General features: G+C 41.0%; 1 protein-coding gene across 3 annotated transcripts in view; it reads left to right on the top strand.

Moving 5' to 3' along the window:
- LOC142942256 (unconventional myosin-VI-like) overlaps positions 1 to 18,158 on the top strand; it is a 95,379-nt gene that overhangs the window by 56,421 nt on the left and 20,800 nt on the right. For all 3 annotated transcript variants that reach the window (XM_076084514.1, XM_076084516.1, XM_076084515.1), the window contains exons 21-26: positions 5,874 to 6,004; positions 6,094 to 6,171; positions 7,222 to 7,351; positions 12,161 to 12,251; positions 14,205 to 14,355; positions 16,888 to 17,096. In XM_076084514.1, coding sequence (XP_075940629.1) covers positions 5,874 to 6,004; positions 6,094 to 6,171; positions 7,222 to 7,351; positions 12,161 to 12,251; positions 14,205 to 14,355; positions 16,888 to 17,096 — 790 coding nt within the window. The remainder of the gene's footprint in view (positions 1 to 5,873; positions 6,005 to 6,093; positions 6,172 to 7,221; positions 7,352 to 12,160; positions 12,252 to 14,204; positions 14,356 to 16,887; positions 17,097 to 18,158) is intronic.

Raw genomic sequence — 18,158 nt, 5'->3', positions numbered from 1 at the left:
ACGATCTATATTCTAACTTATGTGAGGATCTAATAGGAAGTTAAAGGAGCTCTCCGCTGATTTCACAGCGTGTTTCCAGATGTTTATTGAGTTCTACTGTCAGTGTTAACGCTAGAATGAAGCCTTTAGTGTCTCCAGCTGTGTGATAAATATCTCTGTGATTCTGAAGGAGGTTTTCTTACTTGTCTCTCGCTCCAGCTCTCTATCGGTACCAGGGTTATTTTAGTAACTGAAACTAAAACAGTAAATAAGCAGTGAAAAATATTGTAAACTAAATAAGAACTTAAAACTAAACTGATGATATTAACTGGTTAAAATTATTTCACTTTTAGTTTTTTAGTTATAATATTTCACTACAGAAAAAAAGAAGATATGAATTTCTGTCGACTCTCGTAACATTCAACCACATAAATCGAACACTTTACCTTCCAGCTGACGGATCTGTGCTTCACATCAAACACTGAAGTAGATTAAAGATCCCTAAACACGTATCTAGTACGTACACGTAGCTACTCACTTCTGAGACATTAAGCCTGAAACAAACTGACAAGAAATACATTTAAATCAAAGCTAGAATAAAAGTAGCAAACAAACTGAAAACCAATTAAATTCAAAGTAAAAACTAAAATAAATTATAAACAAATTGTAAAATTCTGAACTATCATAAGCTTAAATGGTACATAGAGATCTTGTTTCTGTGTAGAACATTACACAGTAAAGCGTCTCAACACATTTCGTTGGTCCGTAGGTTTGTCCTCCTCCGACTTCTCTCTTCTGTATCATCTCTCTGCCATCAGTACATCCTGTCTTTGTCTCATTGCCCCTTCCACCCACACAAACACAAGTCTACAGAACAGTGTCTTCACCGGAGGAGAAATAAAACGGTGAATAAACACAAACCCTCTAAAAGATAAAGAACCAAGGACGAACACCTGAGCAGTGACTCACTAGCCAAAACATTTACAGCCAGCAAAGACCTCTTGTGTCTGTAACGCACCTGTGACTGAAGTTCACCTCGTGGATTTCAAGAAAGCCTCTTGAGAACTTTTGAAGTGGCCGTAGACGAGTGTTTCTTCAACCTGTCATTGTGAAGTAATCTGACAGCACAGTGTATTGTCTACAGAATGAAGACAGATACGCCTCACTTCCTCTGTGCAGATCCGTCTGCCAAAGGAGGCGATGTCATGGTAAAGATGAAGGTTTCATTTACGTCACAAACAAAGTGCGTCAACCAAAACAGGAAGAGGGTAGAGCTGCCGTTCCCCCGTTAACTAACAGAAGCTATCACCAGTTACCAAAGAGCATCAATGGAAGTTCTTCACTTACTTTCTCCAGCAGAGGAAACGGTGGAACTCAAGATGTAGTGTGTCCTGTCCGTGTCCACAGCGCTTTACTCATGAAGGACGCTAGCATTAGCTCCAAACGGCATGCGCTCATTTGCATATTGGTGACATCATCGTGCATTCATTACAGCATAAAGCTTGGGGGTTGTGTTGTTGCAGTGAAGAGATTCTTCCAAGATGAGAGGGACTCGTAACTCTGAGAAGCGTTGAATTTAATAAATCTGAATATATTTCTTGGTCTGAATAAGTCGCAAAATTTGCCGCTTGTTGCTGTGAGGAAACGGAAAGCAATGCGGTGACAGCAACAATAAAACCACTTGGAAACATTAAGGGGCTAAAAGTTGTCTGTTGCCACTTAAACCGGAAAAAACATCCAAAGTTTAATTTAGTCAGAAAATTAACAAAAATAACTCCGATCACATTTAACAGCTTTAACCAGATCACGTGTTTGTCTTTGGCGGCTGTTATTTCCTGTGTGCTGTGCTTCAGATCTAGGTTCCTGTCTTGTGAAGCTGCTTTGTGACTTTGATACCACTTTCTTAAACTTATCCCCCAAATCAAAAAGCCTGTGACCCCCCCCCCCCCCCCCCAGATTTGGAAGAAGAGAAATGATGAGCTCGGGTTTAATATCCTCAGAGAGTCCGATTCTGCTCTCAAGCACACAAACTCAACGATGCCCTGTTCAGATACTGCACCCCGCCAAGTTCTTTATCACTTTTATTGGACTGGGAATGGAGGCGTTGATAGTTTGGATGAGACTGGTGAAGCCTCAGTGTGCCAGCGTGACACTGAGGCTTCACAATGGGCAAGAATCCCAAAATAACATCACTGAAGTTCACTAATCCTACAAAGGACGTTGTTGCGTGGCGGCTGTGGCTCGGAGGTAGAGCGGCTCGTCTTTTGTCGAGATACTGAACCCCAAGTGTGTGTGAATGTGCATTAGTTTAGATCCTTTCACCATCAGTGTGAACTGTTGTGCTTATCTTCCATATGGACTATTTCTTTATTTATAAAGACTTTTACTTCATATTTGTTTGTTTGTTTTAAATCAGCCCAATCTAGTCTGAACCACTTCCTTTGCTCGTCTGTCTGTGTAAATGTCTGTTTCCTCTTTTTATTTGCCCACAATCGAATTGCCTTCGTGGATTAATACAATTTATTTTATAAATACAAGTCCATTCACCATTTAAAGACACAAAATAATACATATTTGTGTTTTTGAACATCGTTGTTGAACAGCAGTGTTTCTGTAGAGAGATTCACCTCAGAGCCTTTAGTGGGAATAACTTTAATTTACTTTAATAGACTTTAAACTGTTCACCTTCTGTCTCAACTCCGGTGTTGATTTGTTGTTTTTGTTCCCTGATTAGCGGCTCGTGTGATTATTATGTTTTTTAATCACTGTACAAGCAATAATAAGATCCAGGATTCTACAGTATGTCTGACGCTTATCCTGACAAATTCTGTCGTTAATCTGGTTCATTCAACAAATACAAGAAAAGAAAATAAACTCAAAAATGAGTTTTCCATTATGGTTTGCACCCCTGAAACCAGATTTAATTGCTTCCTGCGACGGGCTGGATTCTGTGACCAGAGCAGCCTTGAGCTTGTTCTTTTGAGCAGGAAGCACCAGATAAAGGGTTTAATTAAATTAGTGACATATTGAGGCTGAGTAACACCCTGTAGATTAGAAACTAGAAGTAGGACTTAATATCATGACTTGATAACAACAATATTGGCGTTTTACGCAAACAATGGATTCTGTGAATGTGGGCGTCTATGCAGCAAGTGAGTTCGTGTTACAAGTTACAAAGACAGTTATTTAAAGTTACACTCTATTAAAACAAGTCCACTGAGGGCAGGAGGGTCAAACAAACGCAGGACTGTCACCCAGGTGACCGCTGTTCATGTCCCGCGAGAAACCAAAAAGTAAACGCTGACGTTCCGTTTGTTTCATCGCGGAAGGAAGTCCGCTAAGAGGCGCTTGTTGTTTGTATCCGGTAGCTACGTTGGTCCTTCTTGTTACGTTACTATTTGAACACGAACCACGATCATTGGAAACTGTTCAGGCACTTTCAAAGAACACTTGGCAGGTGATTGGATGAACCATCTGTCGATCGAACCGTTGTCTTCGCAGTCGTCCTTTGATCTTCTTTCAATGAAGAAATACTCTGCAGTCTTGCTATTGTAGCGTCTACGCTAACCTCTTTAAGAGTCGTTGCCAGTGGCTCCTCACAGGATGCTGATTGGTCCGTGCTGTGGTTTACGAACGCTTTACTTGAAGCCTGACGAGATGTATTTTTTGTGTGACATGTGATCCCACAAGTCTTGCACAATCTTGTAATCCAGCAAACTGAAGCTAGCCGATCGTTTCACAACCACAACGCGTTTCTGCTCGCGTCATACGAGGCTGTTATGGAACGCATTCGTGAAACATGTTTTTTGATTGAGAAACGTCGAGACTCAACGTTTCCAGCGGTTTTACAGAAACGTACAATGGCAACATTTATTCTGGCGACTGACTGAACAACCAGTGGGGGATTTTACGGGGAACCAGTGGAGGGAGACTAACACCAGGATTATACGGTCAAGAACTCCGGTTCCTAGAACCACTAGACTGGAATAAGAGGCTTCAGGTTTAAGCAGTCGGGTGTCTGTGTTAAGTGTTTCCCCATTAGAAGGACTCCAGGAGGAACATTGCCTCGAGGTAACAGTTAAGACGTCTCGACTCAGGGCGACACAAAGATTAGCGTTTCCTTCGGGAAACGATTGTACGGCAATTATAACTGGAGGTCTCATATGAGAGATGTGCACCTCGGGGGCAGCAATTAGTGTTCAGCTTTATCTGAATACACAAGAGGAGAGTTGTATTATCACAGCTGTGAGACAGAGGGAGTTGTAATGTGCTTTCCAAGTTTCCTCTCCACACAATTGGCATCAAAACTCATGAGACCAAATTCATCTTCTGTAGGATTTCACAACTAATTTAAGCAAATGATGTCTGCTACCAGCTTTGTGTAAAAAGATTGAAGATACAAACTCAACGCTAACAGATCATAGAATCCAACTCAGCTAACTTGTTTTAACAAATTCTGTTTGTTCATACAATGAAAAATTGTCAAATATCACATTTTCCACCTACTAATACACTAAAGCAGGTTGGATCCCAGAGCTTTCATGCATATTGTTCTTGTTGCATAGTGTTGGAATGTGTTTTTACTGAAGCTGAAGTTTTGAAATGATGAATCCTAGTAGGCGCCAACATCAGCTCATAAAATGCAAAAGCTAACACTGGTGTTATGCACTTGTGTTCAGCAGCCTTGGCATCGTGCTAACATTGGTGTTATACAGTTTGCATTAAGGCTAACTGTTATTATGTTAATATGCTACAGTCTCAGGACGCGTCGAGCTGCAGCGTTGGGTTTTTCAGGATCAGTCGATGTGTTTAAGAACCAGGGAATGTCCTCGAGCTCTCCAATGGTTACGTGACGCTGTGAAACTGAATGTACTCGATGTTGTGCAGCGGATTGACACAAAAACACTCGACGCTAGAAAATGACTTCTGAGGTGACTCGATGGCATTTTCAAACTGCCGCAAGAGTGTTTCATTTACGCTGAACGGCAATTAGCAGCATCTGTCTGCTGTGAAAGAGTTCTGGGAAATGAGCCCTTTGATATCAGCTTTCACAGCAGAGTGAGAGGAAAGAGGGTGCAGGGGGTCTCCAGGAACAAGCTAAGGCAATGTGTCAACGGGAACAGTCTGCAAAGTCCTCACAACGTAAACACAGACAGTCGCTGACGAGAGGGAGCCGGGTCACAAAGTTCAAATCACAAGTGGAGTAAACGACGCTGACGAATGATGCTAATTGGCTTCACTGGTTAGACGTGGTCTGCTGTTTTGATCACATTATTTCAGAGGTAAAGGTTCATTGTTGGATTTGTTGTGCTAAACATCACCAACAATAATGTTTATTGGTACCAGATTATTTAATTACAACCAAAACTAATGATTCTCTGTCTAGAAATAATAAAATACATTAAAACACAAAGAGATTGAAGTAAACTTAAAGCCAAGAAACATGTGAAAACAGAGTAAAATGAACTAAAACCTCGTCAAACACAAATGCAGTCACTGATATGCGATGATAAAAAACGTGATTTAAAGATCTCCTCAGGTCGGTCACTACACAGTATTGGATGCTTGACTGCAAAGGCTCCCGTCACCTCCATCTCTCAATCTGGACCTTCATACAACAAGGAACCAGAGAAACAAGAGATCTGATGCATAACTGAGGGAGAGGCCTCTCAGGGCTTCGTACCCAATCAATAATATCTTAAAATCAATTCTAAAACAAGCAACCGATCAATAACCAGCCTGAAATGGGCAAAAAACTTTATTTAAATCAGGAACTATTTGATCACAGAATAAATAAACAAGAGTTTTTGATTCTTCTTGGAGCTTCAATACCCGACTGTGTGTAACAAATACCGTTTGGATTCATTCTCTGTGACTCCTCCCTGCCTCTGTAGGTATGGTGTCGGTGTTGGACCTGATGCAGGGAGGCTTCCCCTCCAGGGCTCCCTTCCACGAACTCTACAACATGTACCAGCAGTACATGCCTCCGAAACTCACCCGCCTCGACCCGCGGCTCTTCTGCAAGGTGGGTCCTCGGAGCCCCAGCGAGCTTTCATCATCATCACCTCAACACATTTCCATGTTTATCGATGCTCCTCCGTGTTTCTGTTGCAGGCTTTATTCAAAGCTCTGGGACTGAATGAGAACGACTACAAGTTCGGTCTGACCAGAGTGTTTTTCCGGCCCGGCAAGGTGAGGACCCGCCCCCCCCCTCCCCAAAGAAAGCCAATAGATTCAGTGGGAAAGCACATTAGTCATGTTTGGCTGCTGAGGTGAGGGTTTTTTGAAAGAACAAGAGCCAGCAGATGTGTTGTTTTGTATTTACTTCCCCAGCAGATGAATAATTCATCACATTTAGGTTAGACGTGTGGTCTCTAGTGGAGGGGGGGTGTTTGTTGCAGAGATCCTCGATACACAGCGTGCAGGACACACTGTAACTGTGACACTGTAGGACTGAATTAATACCGACGTCCTCTGTAGGCTGAGCTGGGATGCTTTCATTACTCTTCACGTCCCTGCAGAAGCACCTCCAGGAGAGACGTACCGTCACATGGTTCTTGTATATATATGGGAGGAGCCAATGCTGGTGGAGTTTAGAACCAGTCACAGCGGTCTTTGTCATAATGAACGCTGCTCAGAGGCTTTTCTAGCTGTTAACGTGATGGTGAGAAGCTCCAGACGCCTGAAAATAACATAATTGTTTGCGATGAGTTGCCTTTATTTTAATTTCTTTAGGCACCATATAGGGCGGTCTATAACTGCGTATTAGGGCCATTGTAGGTACAAAATAAATATTAATATTCAGAGAAAGAGCTCAGAATTGACTAGATGATAAAGTTATACGTTTGCACGAAAAATCTCAGAACTGATCTGAGATTAAAGTCACAAATTTTGGAGAAAACAAATCTTTGTGTTGTTTTTGAGATTCGCCTCTAATTCAGGAAGTAATGCTCGTTTATAGCCTCCAGTATATGTTTGTAATTAGCTGCAGTGACTGTAAGGACATTAGTAGAGCTAGTGCTTCGCTGTAAGGCAGCGGTTTGTTTTTTACAAAGTCAGCAGTTTCTTTCTACATAGTCAGCAAACACTCTTTCCATCTATGGCGTCGAATCTAAAATGCTTCCACGAGTTACTTCTCCGGTGGTCTTTAAGTAGAAAGACTTCATCCACCTGCTGTTGGCTGAACATCACTCAGTGTTTCTGACCGCGTAATCCCCCCCCCCCCCCCCCCTCTGTTTCCAGTTTAAAGAGTTTGACCAGATCATGAAGTCGGACCCGGACCACCTGGCGGAGCTGGTGAAGAAGGTCAACAAGTGGCTCCTCCACAGTCGCTGGAAGAAGGTCCAGTGGTGCGCTCTGTCCGTCATCAAACGTAAGCAGCATCTGTTCAGAGGGAACGCCGTCAGGGTCCAGACCCCTTTGATCTGTAGCTCACATGGTCACATGGTTGTGTGGGCGGGGCATAAGTGGAGGTGCTAAAGTTCTCTGAACACGTTGGTTATAAAGGCTGAAGAAAATGCGTTGAGTTTCTCTCAATGAGGAACTTTTACCTGGTCCTGAACCAGTCTGTTTAGTCCTGATCCTCTAGGACCTACACCAGTAAACGAGGTGCAAACCACTGAGCAGGACTGCAGAGGATTCATGCATCGGTACGATTAGGAGCTTTCATTTCTTATTTGTTTAAGCATCTTGTAGAGCCGTCGACAAGAAAATAATATTCAGAGAAATAACTCAAAATCTGAATATTCTCTGAAATATAAAGTCATACATTTGCTTTGTTTTGTTGTTGTTTTTGGTCAAGGAACTGCATCGCTGGTAAACACTACCTCTTTTGTCCACAGGGACCGCCAAAACCAACACAAAATAAAAGTAGCTTGTCGTAGCTTAAATATTAACCAACGGGACCAAATTAGCCGACCACTACGCTGCTGGTAGACTACAGACGGAAGGATCCGGAGAGGACGGCCGGCTAGTTAGCGAGCTAGCTCCCTGCCGTCACTTTCAGCACAATTATCCTTCCAGACATGTTGGAAATCCCATCATGCAAAACACGAGAGGGATCATTGTGCACAGACGGCTCACAGAACCCCCTCGGGGGGGCCCTGTGGACGGAGCAGAGAGCAGCAGTGAAAACAAACGATGGCTGCTGTTAATAATGTGGAGGTTTAGCTCTTCATCACTGCAGTCTGAGGAGAGTTCACGTCACTCACTGCTATCATCACACTGCTCTCTGTTTGTGTCTGCCGCCATTACTCTCAATGGCTCCATTACTTTTCTAGTAGTTTCTCTCTTTGTCTCGTCTCTTTTTCATTTATTCTCTCCATATCTACACCAATCTTTGTCTTTTATTCTCTCCATATCTACACCAATCTTTGTCTTTTATTCTCTCCATATCTACACCAATCTTTGTCTTTTATTCTCTCCATATCTACACCAATCTTTGTCTTTTATTCTCTCCATATCTACACCAATCTTTGTCTTTTATTCTCTCCATATCTACACCAATCTGTCTTTTATTCTCTCCATATCTACACCAATCTTTGTCTTTTATTCTCTTCATATCTACACCAATCTTTGTCTTTTATTCTCTCCATATCTACACCAATCTTTCTCTTTTATTCTCTCCATATCTACACCAATCTGTCTTTTATTCTCTCCATATCTATACCAATCTTTGTCTTTTATTCTCTCCATATCTATACCAATCTTTGTCTTTTATTCTCTTCATATCTACACCAATCTGTCTATTCTCTCCATATCTACACCAATCTTTGTCTTTTATTCTCTTCATATCTACACCAATCTTTGTCTTTTATTCTCTCCATATCTATACCAATCTTTGTCTTTTATTCTCTCCATATCTATACCAATCTGTCTATTCTCTCCATATCTATACCAATCTTTGTCTTTTATTCTCTCCATATCTATACCAATCTGTCTATTCTCTCCATATCTACACCAATCTTTGTCTTTTATTCTCTCCATATCTACACCAATCTTTGTCTTTTATTCTCTCCATATCTATACCAATCTTTATCTTTTATTCTCTTCATATCTACACCAATCTTTGTATTTTATTCTCTCCATATCTACACCAATCTTTGTCTTTTATTCTCTCCATATCTACACCAATCTGTCTTTTATTCTCTCCATATCTACACCAATCTGTCTATTCTCTCCATATCTACACCAATCTTTGTCTTTTATTCTCTCCATATCTACACCAATCTTTGTATTTTATTCTCTCCATATCTACACCAATCTGTCTTTTATTCTCTTCATATCTACACCAATCTGTCTTTTATTCTCTCCATATCTACACCAATCTTTGTATTTTATTCTCTCCATATCTACACCAATCTGTCTTTTATTCTCTCCATATCTACACCAATCTGTCTATTCTCTCCATATCTACACCAATCTTTGTCTTTTATTCTCTCCATATCTACACCAATCTTTGTATTTTATTCTCTCCATATCTACACCAATCTGTCTTTTATTCTCTTCATATCTACACCAATCTGTCTTTTATTCTCTCCATATCTACACCAATCTTTGTATTTTATTCTCTCCATATCTACACCAATCTGTCTTTTATTCTCTCCATATCTACACCAATCTGTCTATTCTCTCCATATCTATACCAATCTTTGTCTTTTATTCTCTCCATATCTACACCAATCTTTGTATTTTATTCTCTCCATATCTACACCAATCTTTGTCTTTTATTCTCTCCATATCTACACCAATCTGTCTATTCTCTCCATATCTATACCAATCTTTGTCTTTTATTCTCTCCATATCTACACCAATCTTTGTCTTTTATTCTCTCCATATCAACACCAATCTGTCTATTCTCTCCATATCTATACCAATCTTTGTCTTTTATTCTCTCCATATCTACACCAATCTTTGTCTTTTATTCTCTCCATATCTACACCAATCTGTCTATTCTCTCCATATCTATACCAATCTTTGTCTTTTATTCTCTCCATATCTACACCAATCTTTGTCTTTTATTCTCTCCATATCTACACCAATCTGTCTATTCTCTCCATATCTACACCAATCTGTCTATTCTCTCCATATCTACACCAATCTTTGTCTTTTATTCTCTTCATATCTACACCAATCTGTCTTTTATTCTCTCCATATCTATACCAATCTTTATCTTTTATTCTCTCCATATCTACACCAATCTTTGTCTTTTATTCTCTCCATATCTACACCAATCTTTGTCTTTTATTCTCTCCATATCTACACCAATCTGTCTATTCTCTCCATATCTATACCAATCTTTGTCTTTTATTCTCTCCATATCTACACCAATCTGTCTATTCTCTCCATATCTACACCAATCTTTGTCTTTTATTCTCTCCATATCTACACCAATCTGTCTATTCTCTCCATATCTATACCAATCTGTCTATTCTCTCCATATCTATACCAATCTTTGTCTTTTATTCTCTCCATATCTACACCAATCTTTGTCTTTTATTCTCTTCATATCTACACCAATCTTTGTCTTTTATTCTCTCCATATCTACACCAATCTTTGTCTTTTATTCTCTCCATATCTACACCAATCTTTGTCTTTTCTTCCTCACTCTATCTCTGCCTCTCACTCTCTTTATCGATCAAATCCAAAAACATGATCGAGTGTTTATCATCATATCCTATTAAAAATGAAGTAAATGCTTCTAATGTCACAGCAGCAGTTAGTAGATACTCATTAGGATTTTTAAAGTATTGCCATCCTGTGTTCATTAAAATGCAAAGTCATTAGTTTGGTTCCGTTATCGATGGCGTAGACGTTAATTATTCTGAGGCATTAACAAGATGAAATGAATTTGGCAGCATGGTAGCGATGTAATCGATCTCTGTCTCTATTTATCTTTCACCCTTCATCCCTCCAGATCTCCCCCTTCTTCTCTTTATCTCTATCATTTTATCACTTCAGTTCAGTTCTAACTTGCTTCATTGGCTCAACAGAAAAATAACACCCAAAAACATCCAACTAACGTTACTAGCTCTCCTCCTGTTGGTTTGAACACTGATTGGTTGTTTACAATGTAACATTATCAGAGATCAGAGACTAGAATCACATGTTCTACTGAGTCAGTAAAACTTTATTTATCCTCTGATGGTTAACAATAAACTGCAGAATTAATCTGAGGTTTACATGCGGGCCAAACCCGGAGGGGGTTCAGCACGGTCCGTTACACCTCTAGTCTCCTCCGTGTAACCATGAGTGGTCTAAAGGAGGCTCCAAACTCTTTTCTACTCCTCTGCATCAAACAGCAGCTCACAGTTCACAACTTTCTTGGAGTCACTGGGTTTAGTCCCAGAAAAACAAGGGAGGGACCTCCAAGTGGTCCTCTGGTATTGAACTTTCTGTCCATAATGAACAGCGTGTTCCTGCTTAGTCAATACGTGAGTGGTGCCAGAACACCACGGGCCAAAGATTGATTGATCAGTTGATCATCACTTGGCAGTGAGTGAGCGGAAACAGAGAATACCAGGAAACCCGAATACATCTGGAACTGACAGGCTCCTGTACAGAGGAACTTAAAGTCCCACCTCCAGATGAAAGTTCACAAAAATACCAGAGGTTAAGGGTGTAGAATCACAGCAGATCATGTTGTAAAAAGCTTCCAATACTGAAGCCAGAATCACGGCATTAGGAGAATTGGGCTTGAGAAATAAACACCATCATGCGAAACACTCGTGAATACTGTACGTCTCAGGCTTTTATTCTGAAAGATAAAGACGGAAGGATCTGCTCTGCTCTGCCTTCGTCAAGGTTGAAAGGACTAATAAAGTTTTCTGTCTTGGTTCAGACTACAATGCCTCTGTTGTTGTTTCATTAATGTAACGTTGACTCGTTCCGCACGACGTGATTGGTTGATGCCTTTATGATGCGGTGCGGAAAGCTCAGAAAAAAATAGTAAGCAGCTTTTTCGCTGCTTAATATTTACGTTATGTGTAAAAAATACTTATTCATTAACAGTTACAAAAGTTGATTTACGTGCAAATTAATCAGATGAAAAATGTCCCCCTCTGAATCTGGAGACACTTTTACATGAAGGTCTTCTAGGAGAGACGGTCTGAAGATATGCCCCCCCTCCTCCTTCAGAGGTTAAGTCTGCAGGAAGTTGACTTTCTTTCTTTCTTGTTGCAGTGAAGAACAAGGTTGTGTATCGAACCAGCGCCTGTATCAAGATGCAGAAGACGGTTCGGATGTGGCTCTGCAGGAAGAAGCACAAACCTCGGTGAGTGAACATTCTTTATCATCCTTCTTCTTCTTCTTCTTCTTCTTCTTCTTCTTCTACTTCTGATGCTTCTTCTACTCCCCCCCCCCCCCCCCCCCCCCCCACTAGGCCTTTCTCTATTTCTCCTCCCTTCCTCATGTTTACAGATTGTAAAGCCCTCTGAGGCCAATTTATGATTTTGGTCTGTACAAAATGAATTGAATTTTATTTCCTTCCTTCCTACATACCTGCTCTCCTCCCTCCCTCCGTGCTACCTCATCTCTTTTACTTTCCATCCTTTCCTCATCCTCCATATTTTCCGTCGTCCTCCCATCCCTCTTCCTCTCCTCCTTCCCTTTCTTGTCCTCTCCTGTCCTCCATATTTCCAGCCCCTCCATCCTCTCTCTACCTCTCTCTCTATCTCCTACAAATCCTCTCTCTCTCCTTCTCTCCCTTCTTTCCTCCTGTCCATCCTCAGTCCTTCCCCCTTTTCATACTAATCCTTCAACCTCTCCTTTCCCTTCCTCCTCACCTTCCTTCCCTTCCTCATTACATGCGTCTCCTTCTTGCTCTCTCTCCCTGCCTCACTCCCTCATCCTCCTCCTCTTCTTCTTCATTATCTGCCACTTTCACAGCTCAGCAGTGTCTGCCTGGCACACACACACACACACCTGGTGACACATGCAGCTCTGCTTATTACCTCCGATATTTGGCGATAGACCCGGGGGGGGGGGGGGGAGGCAGGTGGGAGGAAAGATGAAGTATTCAGGTGAAGAAGTGATTTCTCTTCCTCCTCTGCAGGGGTTTTTAGTCTGATCTGGCAACCTGCAGGTTCCTGCTAACAGGATGTGTGATTGTGTGCGCTGCTGATTACAGGGTGGTGGGGGGGGGGGGGGTTTAATGAGGGGGGCGGAGATTCAGATTTAGTCAAACAACGTGAAACTACACTCAGCTAGAGCAGATGTGAAGCAAAGTTATTGTTTTTGCAAATTAAATTTTTTTGCATGTGAAGTCCAAGTTCTGTGCCAAGTCCTGAACTTCCTGTTTTTATTCCTAAAATAATGTTTGTTCTTCTCCAGAACATAAATCTAAATATTGGATAAAACCAGGTTCAATATTCTTGTTTCATATCTTTGTTTCACTCCATCAGAAAATACTGTCAACAGACATTTCCTCCATGTTTTTAATAATAATAATAAGGAGCAATAAGGATGGTAATAAGGATGGTAATAATAACTGAGAAAAACAGAACTACAAACATGGAGGAGGTAAAAGTCACTGTCTTTTCATTCTAAATGCAGCAGTTTGAACATTTCACATGAAATGAAAACATCAGTCAGACGATGATGTGATTCACGCTCATCAAACCTGATGACGCAGAATCAAACATCACAATCATGATTGAGGGTTTTTGGAAGATGATCTGTAATTTATTTCCCGTATTTAACTCGCTGGCTTCTGTAGATTCTGATTTATGCTGAGATCAAATATGATGAGATAATAAAGTAGAACTTCATTCATCTGGAAGGAAATGATTCTGTTAAAGTAAAGAATAACAAAGAACACTAAGAATAAAACTATAATCACATATAAACAAGAGTAATAAGTATTTAATTAGTATAAAAGAAGTGAAACAGAGAGCAGAATAAATAGTAAGTAAAGAAAACAAGTTGCATTGTGGGAAGTGTAGGACCCAGTGTTTTTGCATCTTAATCCATACTAGAGACTAAAACTCTGCTGCCTCACTTTTTAGAACACATTATGGAACATAAATCAATTTACATTAACACCTCGAACATGTACGTTGTTGTTACTAACTGTGTGTGTGTGTGTGTGTGTGTGTGTGTGTGTGTGTGTGTGTGTGTGTGTGTGTGTGTGTGTGTGTGTGTGTGTGTGTGTGTGTGTGTGTGTGTGTGTGTGTGTGTGTGTGTGTGTGTGTGTGTGTGTGTCCGCGTGCGTGCGTGCATGTTTCAGGATCGACGGGTTGGTGAAGGTGCGTAACCTGAAGACGAGGATGGGTCGCTTCAACGAGGTGGTGGCCGGGCTGAAGGAGGGCAAGCAGGAGATGAGCAAGCAGATCCAGGGTCTGGAGACCGCCATCGACTCCCTGATGGTCCAGATCAAGGTGGGGGAGACGGACGGTTTGACAGACGGCGGCCATTATTATTATTATTATTATTATTCATCTATGAATTTCTCCATAAAGCCTGAATTCCTCCTCGGCCTTTGTTGTGCTGCCTGCTGTGACGGACGCAGACATGTGAGGGTTTTGTTTCCTCAAAAGAAAAATAGGATTTCAACCCGTTCTGACAAGAGTTCCGCCTCCTCTCGGTGAATGATGGGCAGCATGAAATTAAACCGCACGCCGGAGCAGTTTGACAGACAGCTGGTGCTGTGAGACGGAACGAGAACAGATTTGATCCCCAGGAATTATAATATATATATATATATATATATATATATATATATATATATATATATATATATATATATATATATATATATATATATATATATATATATATATATATATATATATATAAAAATATATATATATATATATATATATATATATATATAAAAATATATATATATATATATATATATATATATATATAAAAATATATATATATATATATATATATATATATATAAAAATATATATATATATATATATATATATATATATAAATATATAAATATATATATATATATATATATATATATATATATATAAATATATATAAATATATATATATATATATATATATATATATATTTATTTTGAACGATAAAAGTCCAGCTTGTGATGCTTTTCCAATCTATTAAACGGTTTATATAACTTCCCACGTGGACAGATGAAGAGATATTTACCTGAACTTTCTCTGACTTTAACCTGCCCTCCTTTTATAGAATCTCATGAATGAAACGTAAAACCTCTATTGAGCCGTGTACGTCTCTGGTAGAGACCTGTCAATCACTGTGTAGCCCCGCCCTAAAGCATCCCCTGCTTTATGGTCTGTTTGACTCTAAATGGACCATAATGTACTAAATGAACATCATGCTGTATTGAAGAAGACTTGAAACTAGAGATTGAGACCATAAACTCATGTTTACAATGTTTACTGAGGTAATAAATCAAGAGAGAAGTAGAGTCATTTTCTCATAGACTTCTATACAACCAGAGGAGTCGCCCCCTGGTGGACACTAGAGAGAATGCAGCTTTAACACATGAAGCATCGACTTCACTCGTCAGAACCGGAGGTTGTCTCCTGATTGAGACACATTTTCAGAGCTGTATTCATGTCCAAAGAACGCTCCTAAAACCAGAGTAAAGTAGTGACTGACGGGTGCTTCACTGCGGTAAATGTCACCTGATTTAAAGGAACAAACTCGGCAGAGAGGAGCTGCCGTCACTTCAAAGCCTTCTTCTCTCTGCAGCTTTGTCGTGCAGCAACTTGGCTGTCAGAGGACAAAAGGTTGAAGTGACAGCAGATGCGTATGAATATTCATCTGCCGCGAGACGGCAACACGTTTTACAACAAGACCTGAACACACCGACGGTGACCTGTGAGACGTTCAGTGTCTGTCTGCAGCACTGACGTCCTCGTGATCACAGCAGAGAACTTCCCTCAGAGATGTTTGTAGTTTTTTTTTGGTTGGAACACAAAATCTTAACTTCTACTTGATGCCGACTATTTGGAGTAAACTTGAGCGCGTTTGATCGTCAAACTCTCGCCTGATGTCTCACCTGATGTGCAGGAGATTTCTTTTCTCGCTCATCAGACCTGTAGAGTTTTACTTCTCCCCTAACACAGTGCTCATCGAAGTAGAAGAGGCGGCCACTTTAACTATCAACGGCTGCAGGAACAGACTCCTCGGTGCTTTATAGCAACACTACGGAGCCCTGGAGTGGACAAACAGAATAAATAAATAAACCTCTTTATTTATGCACATAATATCCTTGTGTATTTATACATACAGTATATACATCCTTTCTCTGCAGTGCTCCTGCTTCAACTAAGTTAAGTTGATTCTTAGCTCGCAGGGCAACATTAGGTGCTAACTCATCAACAATTAAATCATCCTAGAAAGTCATAACTGGATATGAAACCACCGAGTCAGCATATTGCTGAGGATATAATCCACAAGCTCTCAATATCCTCTTTAATTTCCTTTTACTAACAATAATCCCTTAAAACAATGAATAACTCATCCTCGAGCTGAGGTTAAGTTTAATAAACGATTCTCTATGCAGAGCTTTCTACAGCCAGGTGGAAGTGTGTCTTAAAGCTGCATTCTCTCTAGTGTCCACCAGGGGGCGACTCCTCTGGTTGTATAGAAGTCTATGAGAAAATGACTCTACTTCTCTCTTGATTTATTACCTCAGTAAACATTGTAAACATGAGTTTATGGTCTCAATCTCTAGTTTCAAGTCTTCTTCAATACAGCATGATGTTCATTTAGTACATTATGGTCCATTTAGAGTCAAACAGACCATAAAGCAGGGGATGCTTTAGGGCGGGGCTACACGGTGATTGACAGGTCACATGGAGGACGTTTGTATTGGGTGGGAAACGTAACATTTGAAATATAAACCTGTTCCAGCTAAAGGCCTAAATGCGTCATAACTCTGTTCTGCTTCTGTGTCCGTCAGCGCACCGTCATGACCCGGATCGACATCGACCACGAGTACCAGGCCCTGGTGACCCGGTCGGAGCAGCTGCTCATCGCCATGCAGAACAAGAAGAAGGAGGAGGAGGAGCGCGAGAGGCTGCGACGCATCGAGGAGGAGATGGAGCGGGAGAAGAAGAGGAGGGAGGAGGACGAGCAGCGCCGCAAGCAGGACGACGACGACCGGAAGCTGTGAGTGTTGAATGTTTTGGGGGTTTGCCGTCACGTACGCAGCAAAAAAACTAAATGAAGAGCCACTTGGCTGCGTTTTTTTTTCGACCCTGCGAAAACTGCTGCAGTGGACAGAAGCACTCCGTGTCCACTCATCTTAGGGATTTACATAATGACACCACAAGGATTTACTTTTATACACGAGCCGGGTTTGTTGCTTCTTTACAGCTTCAGTTATCATCACAAGAGATAAGAAGTCAAACGTCTCAGCCTCACAGTCACCACATGAAGAGTTTAACATGATGTCATCTCATGTGACAAAGACTTGTTTTAATTGATTCAATATTCAGATGGAGGAGCAGTAGAGCAGCTCCTGTGCTCTGAGAGGTAGAGTCAGTGTTCTATGGATGGAGTCTGGTGTGTTTGTAGAGATCACAGAGAACAGCTTCAGTGTCTGACAGCGAGGTCAAGAGGAGAACACGTTCTAAATACAGCGTTCACTTAAACTGAGAGACTCTTTAAAATACGTCCACAGCAGAACATTACTTTGCTCTCGTGCTGGTTCTCCTGTCTGTTCTATGAACTCATCTCCTGCAGTAGAACCCTGACTGTGGAGGAGAACCTCATACACACACACACACTACAGAACATCAGTACTGTCCCTTTAAGGCACTTCCAGATCCTCTCTGTGCAGCTCTGCAGGAATAAGTATAACAGCATGTCAGAATGAAGGAGATCTGTCGCTTCGGTCTCAGTGCTCAGTGTTCTAGTTCTAGTTCCTTCATGACAGCATGTAAGGGTCCGGTGAGGTGTTTGAATCCCGGATCGCGTCGGTTATGTGACCGTCCTCTTCCTGAGAAGTCTTGGAGGAGGACTGATGGGGACCATTGTGTTCGTCACAAACCACTGCCCGCTAATGTAAGACATTAGAGATGACGGACTCCACTTTATGGTCCACTTTGCCTTCCCTTCGGTCTCCTCCGCTGGCAAGTTATGAAGTCCCAGGATCCAGCTGGAGGTCACAGACTGGAGGTCGTGGTTGGAGCAATTAGAAGATAAAAGTCCCCGACACCGCCTTGTTTA

Source organism: Anarhichas minor, unplaced genomic scaffold, assembly GCF_050575085.1.
Source record: "Anarhichas minor isolate MPS153535 unplaced genomic scaffold, ASM5057508v1 ptg000136l, whole genome shotgun sequence".
Taxonomy (NCBI): domain Eukaryota; kingdom Metazoa; phylum Chordata; class Actinopteri; order Perciformes; family Anarhichadidae; genus Anarhichas; species Anarhichas minor.
This window is presented reverse-complemented; position numbering and strand designations above follow the sequence as displayed.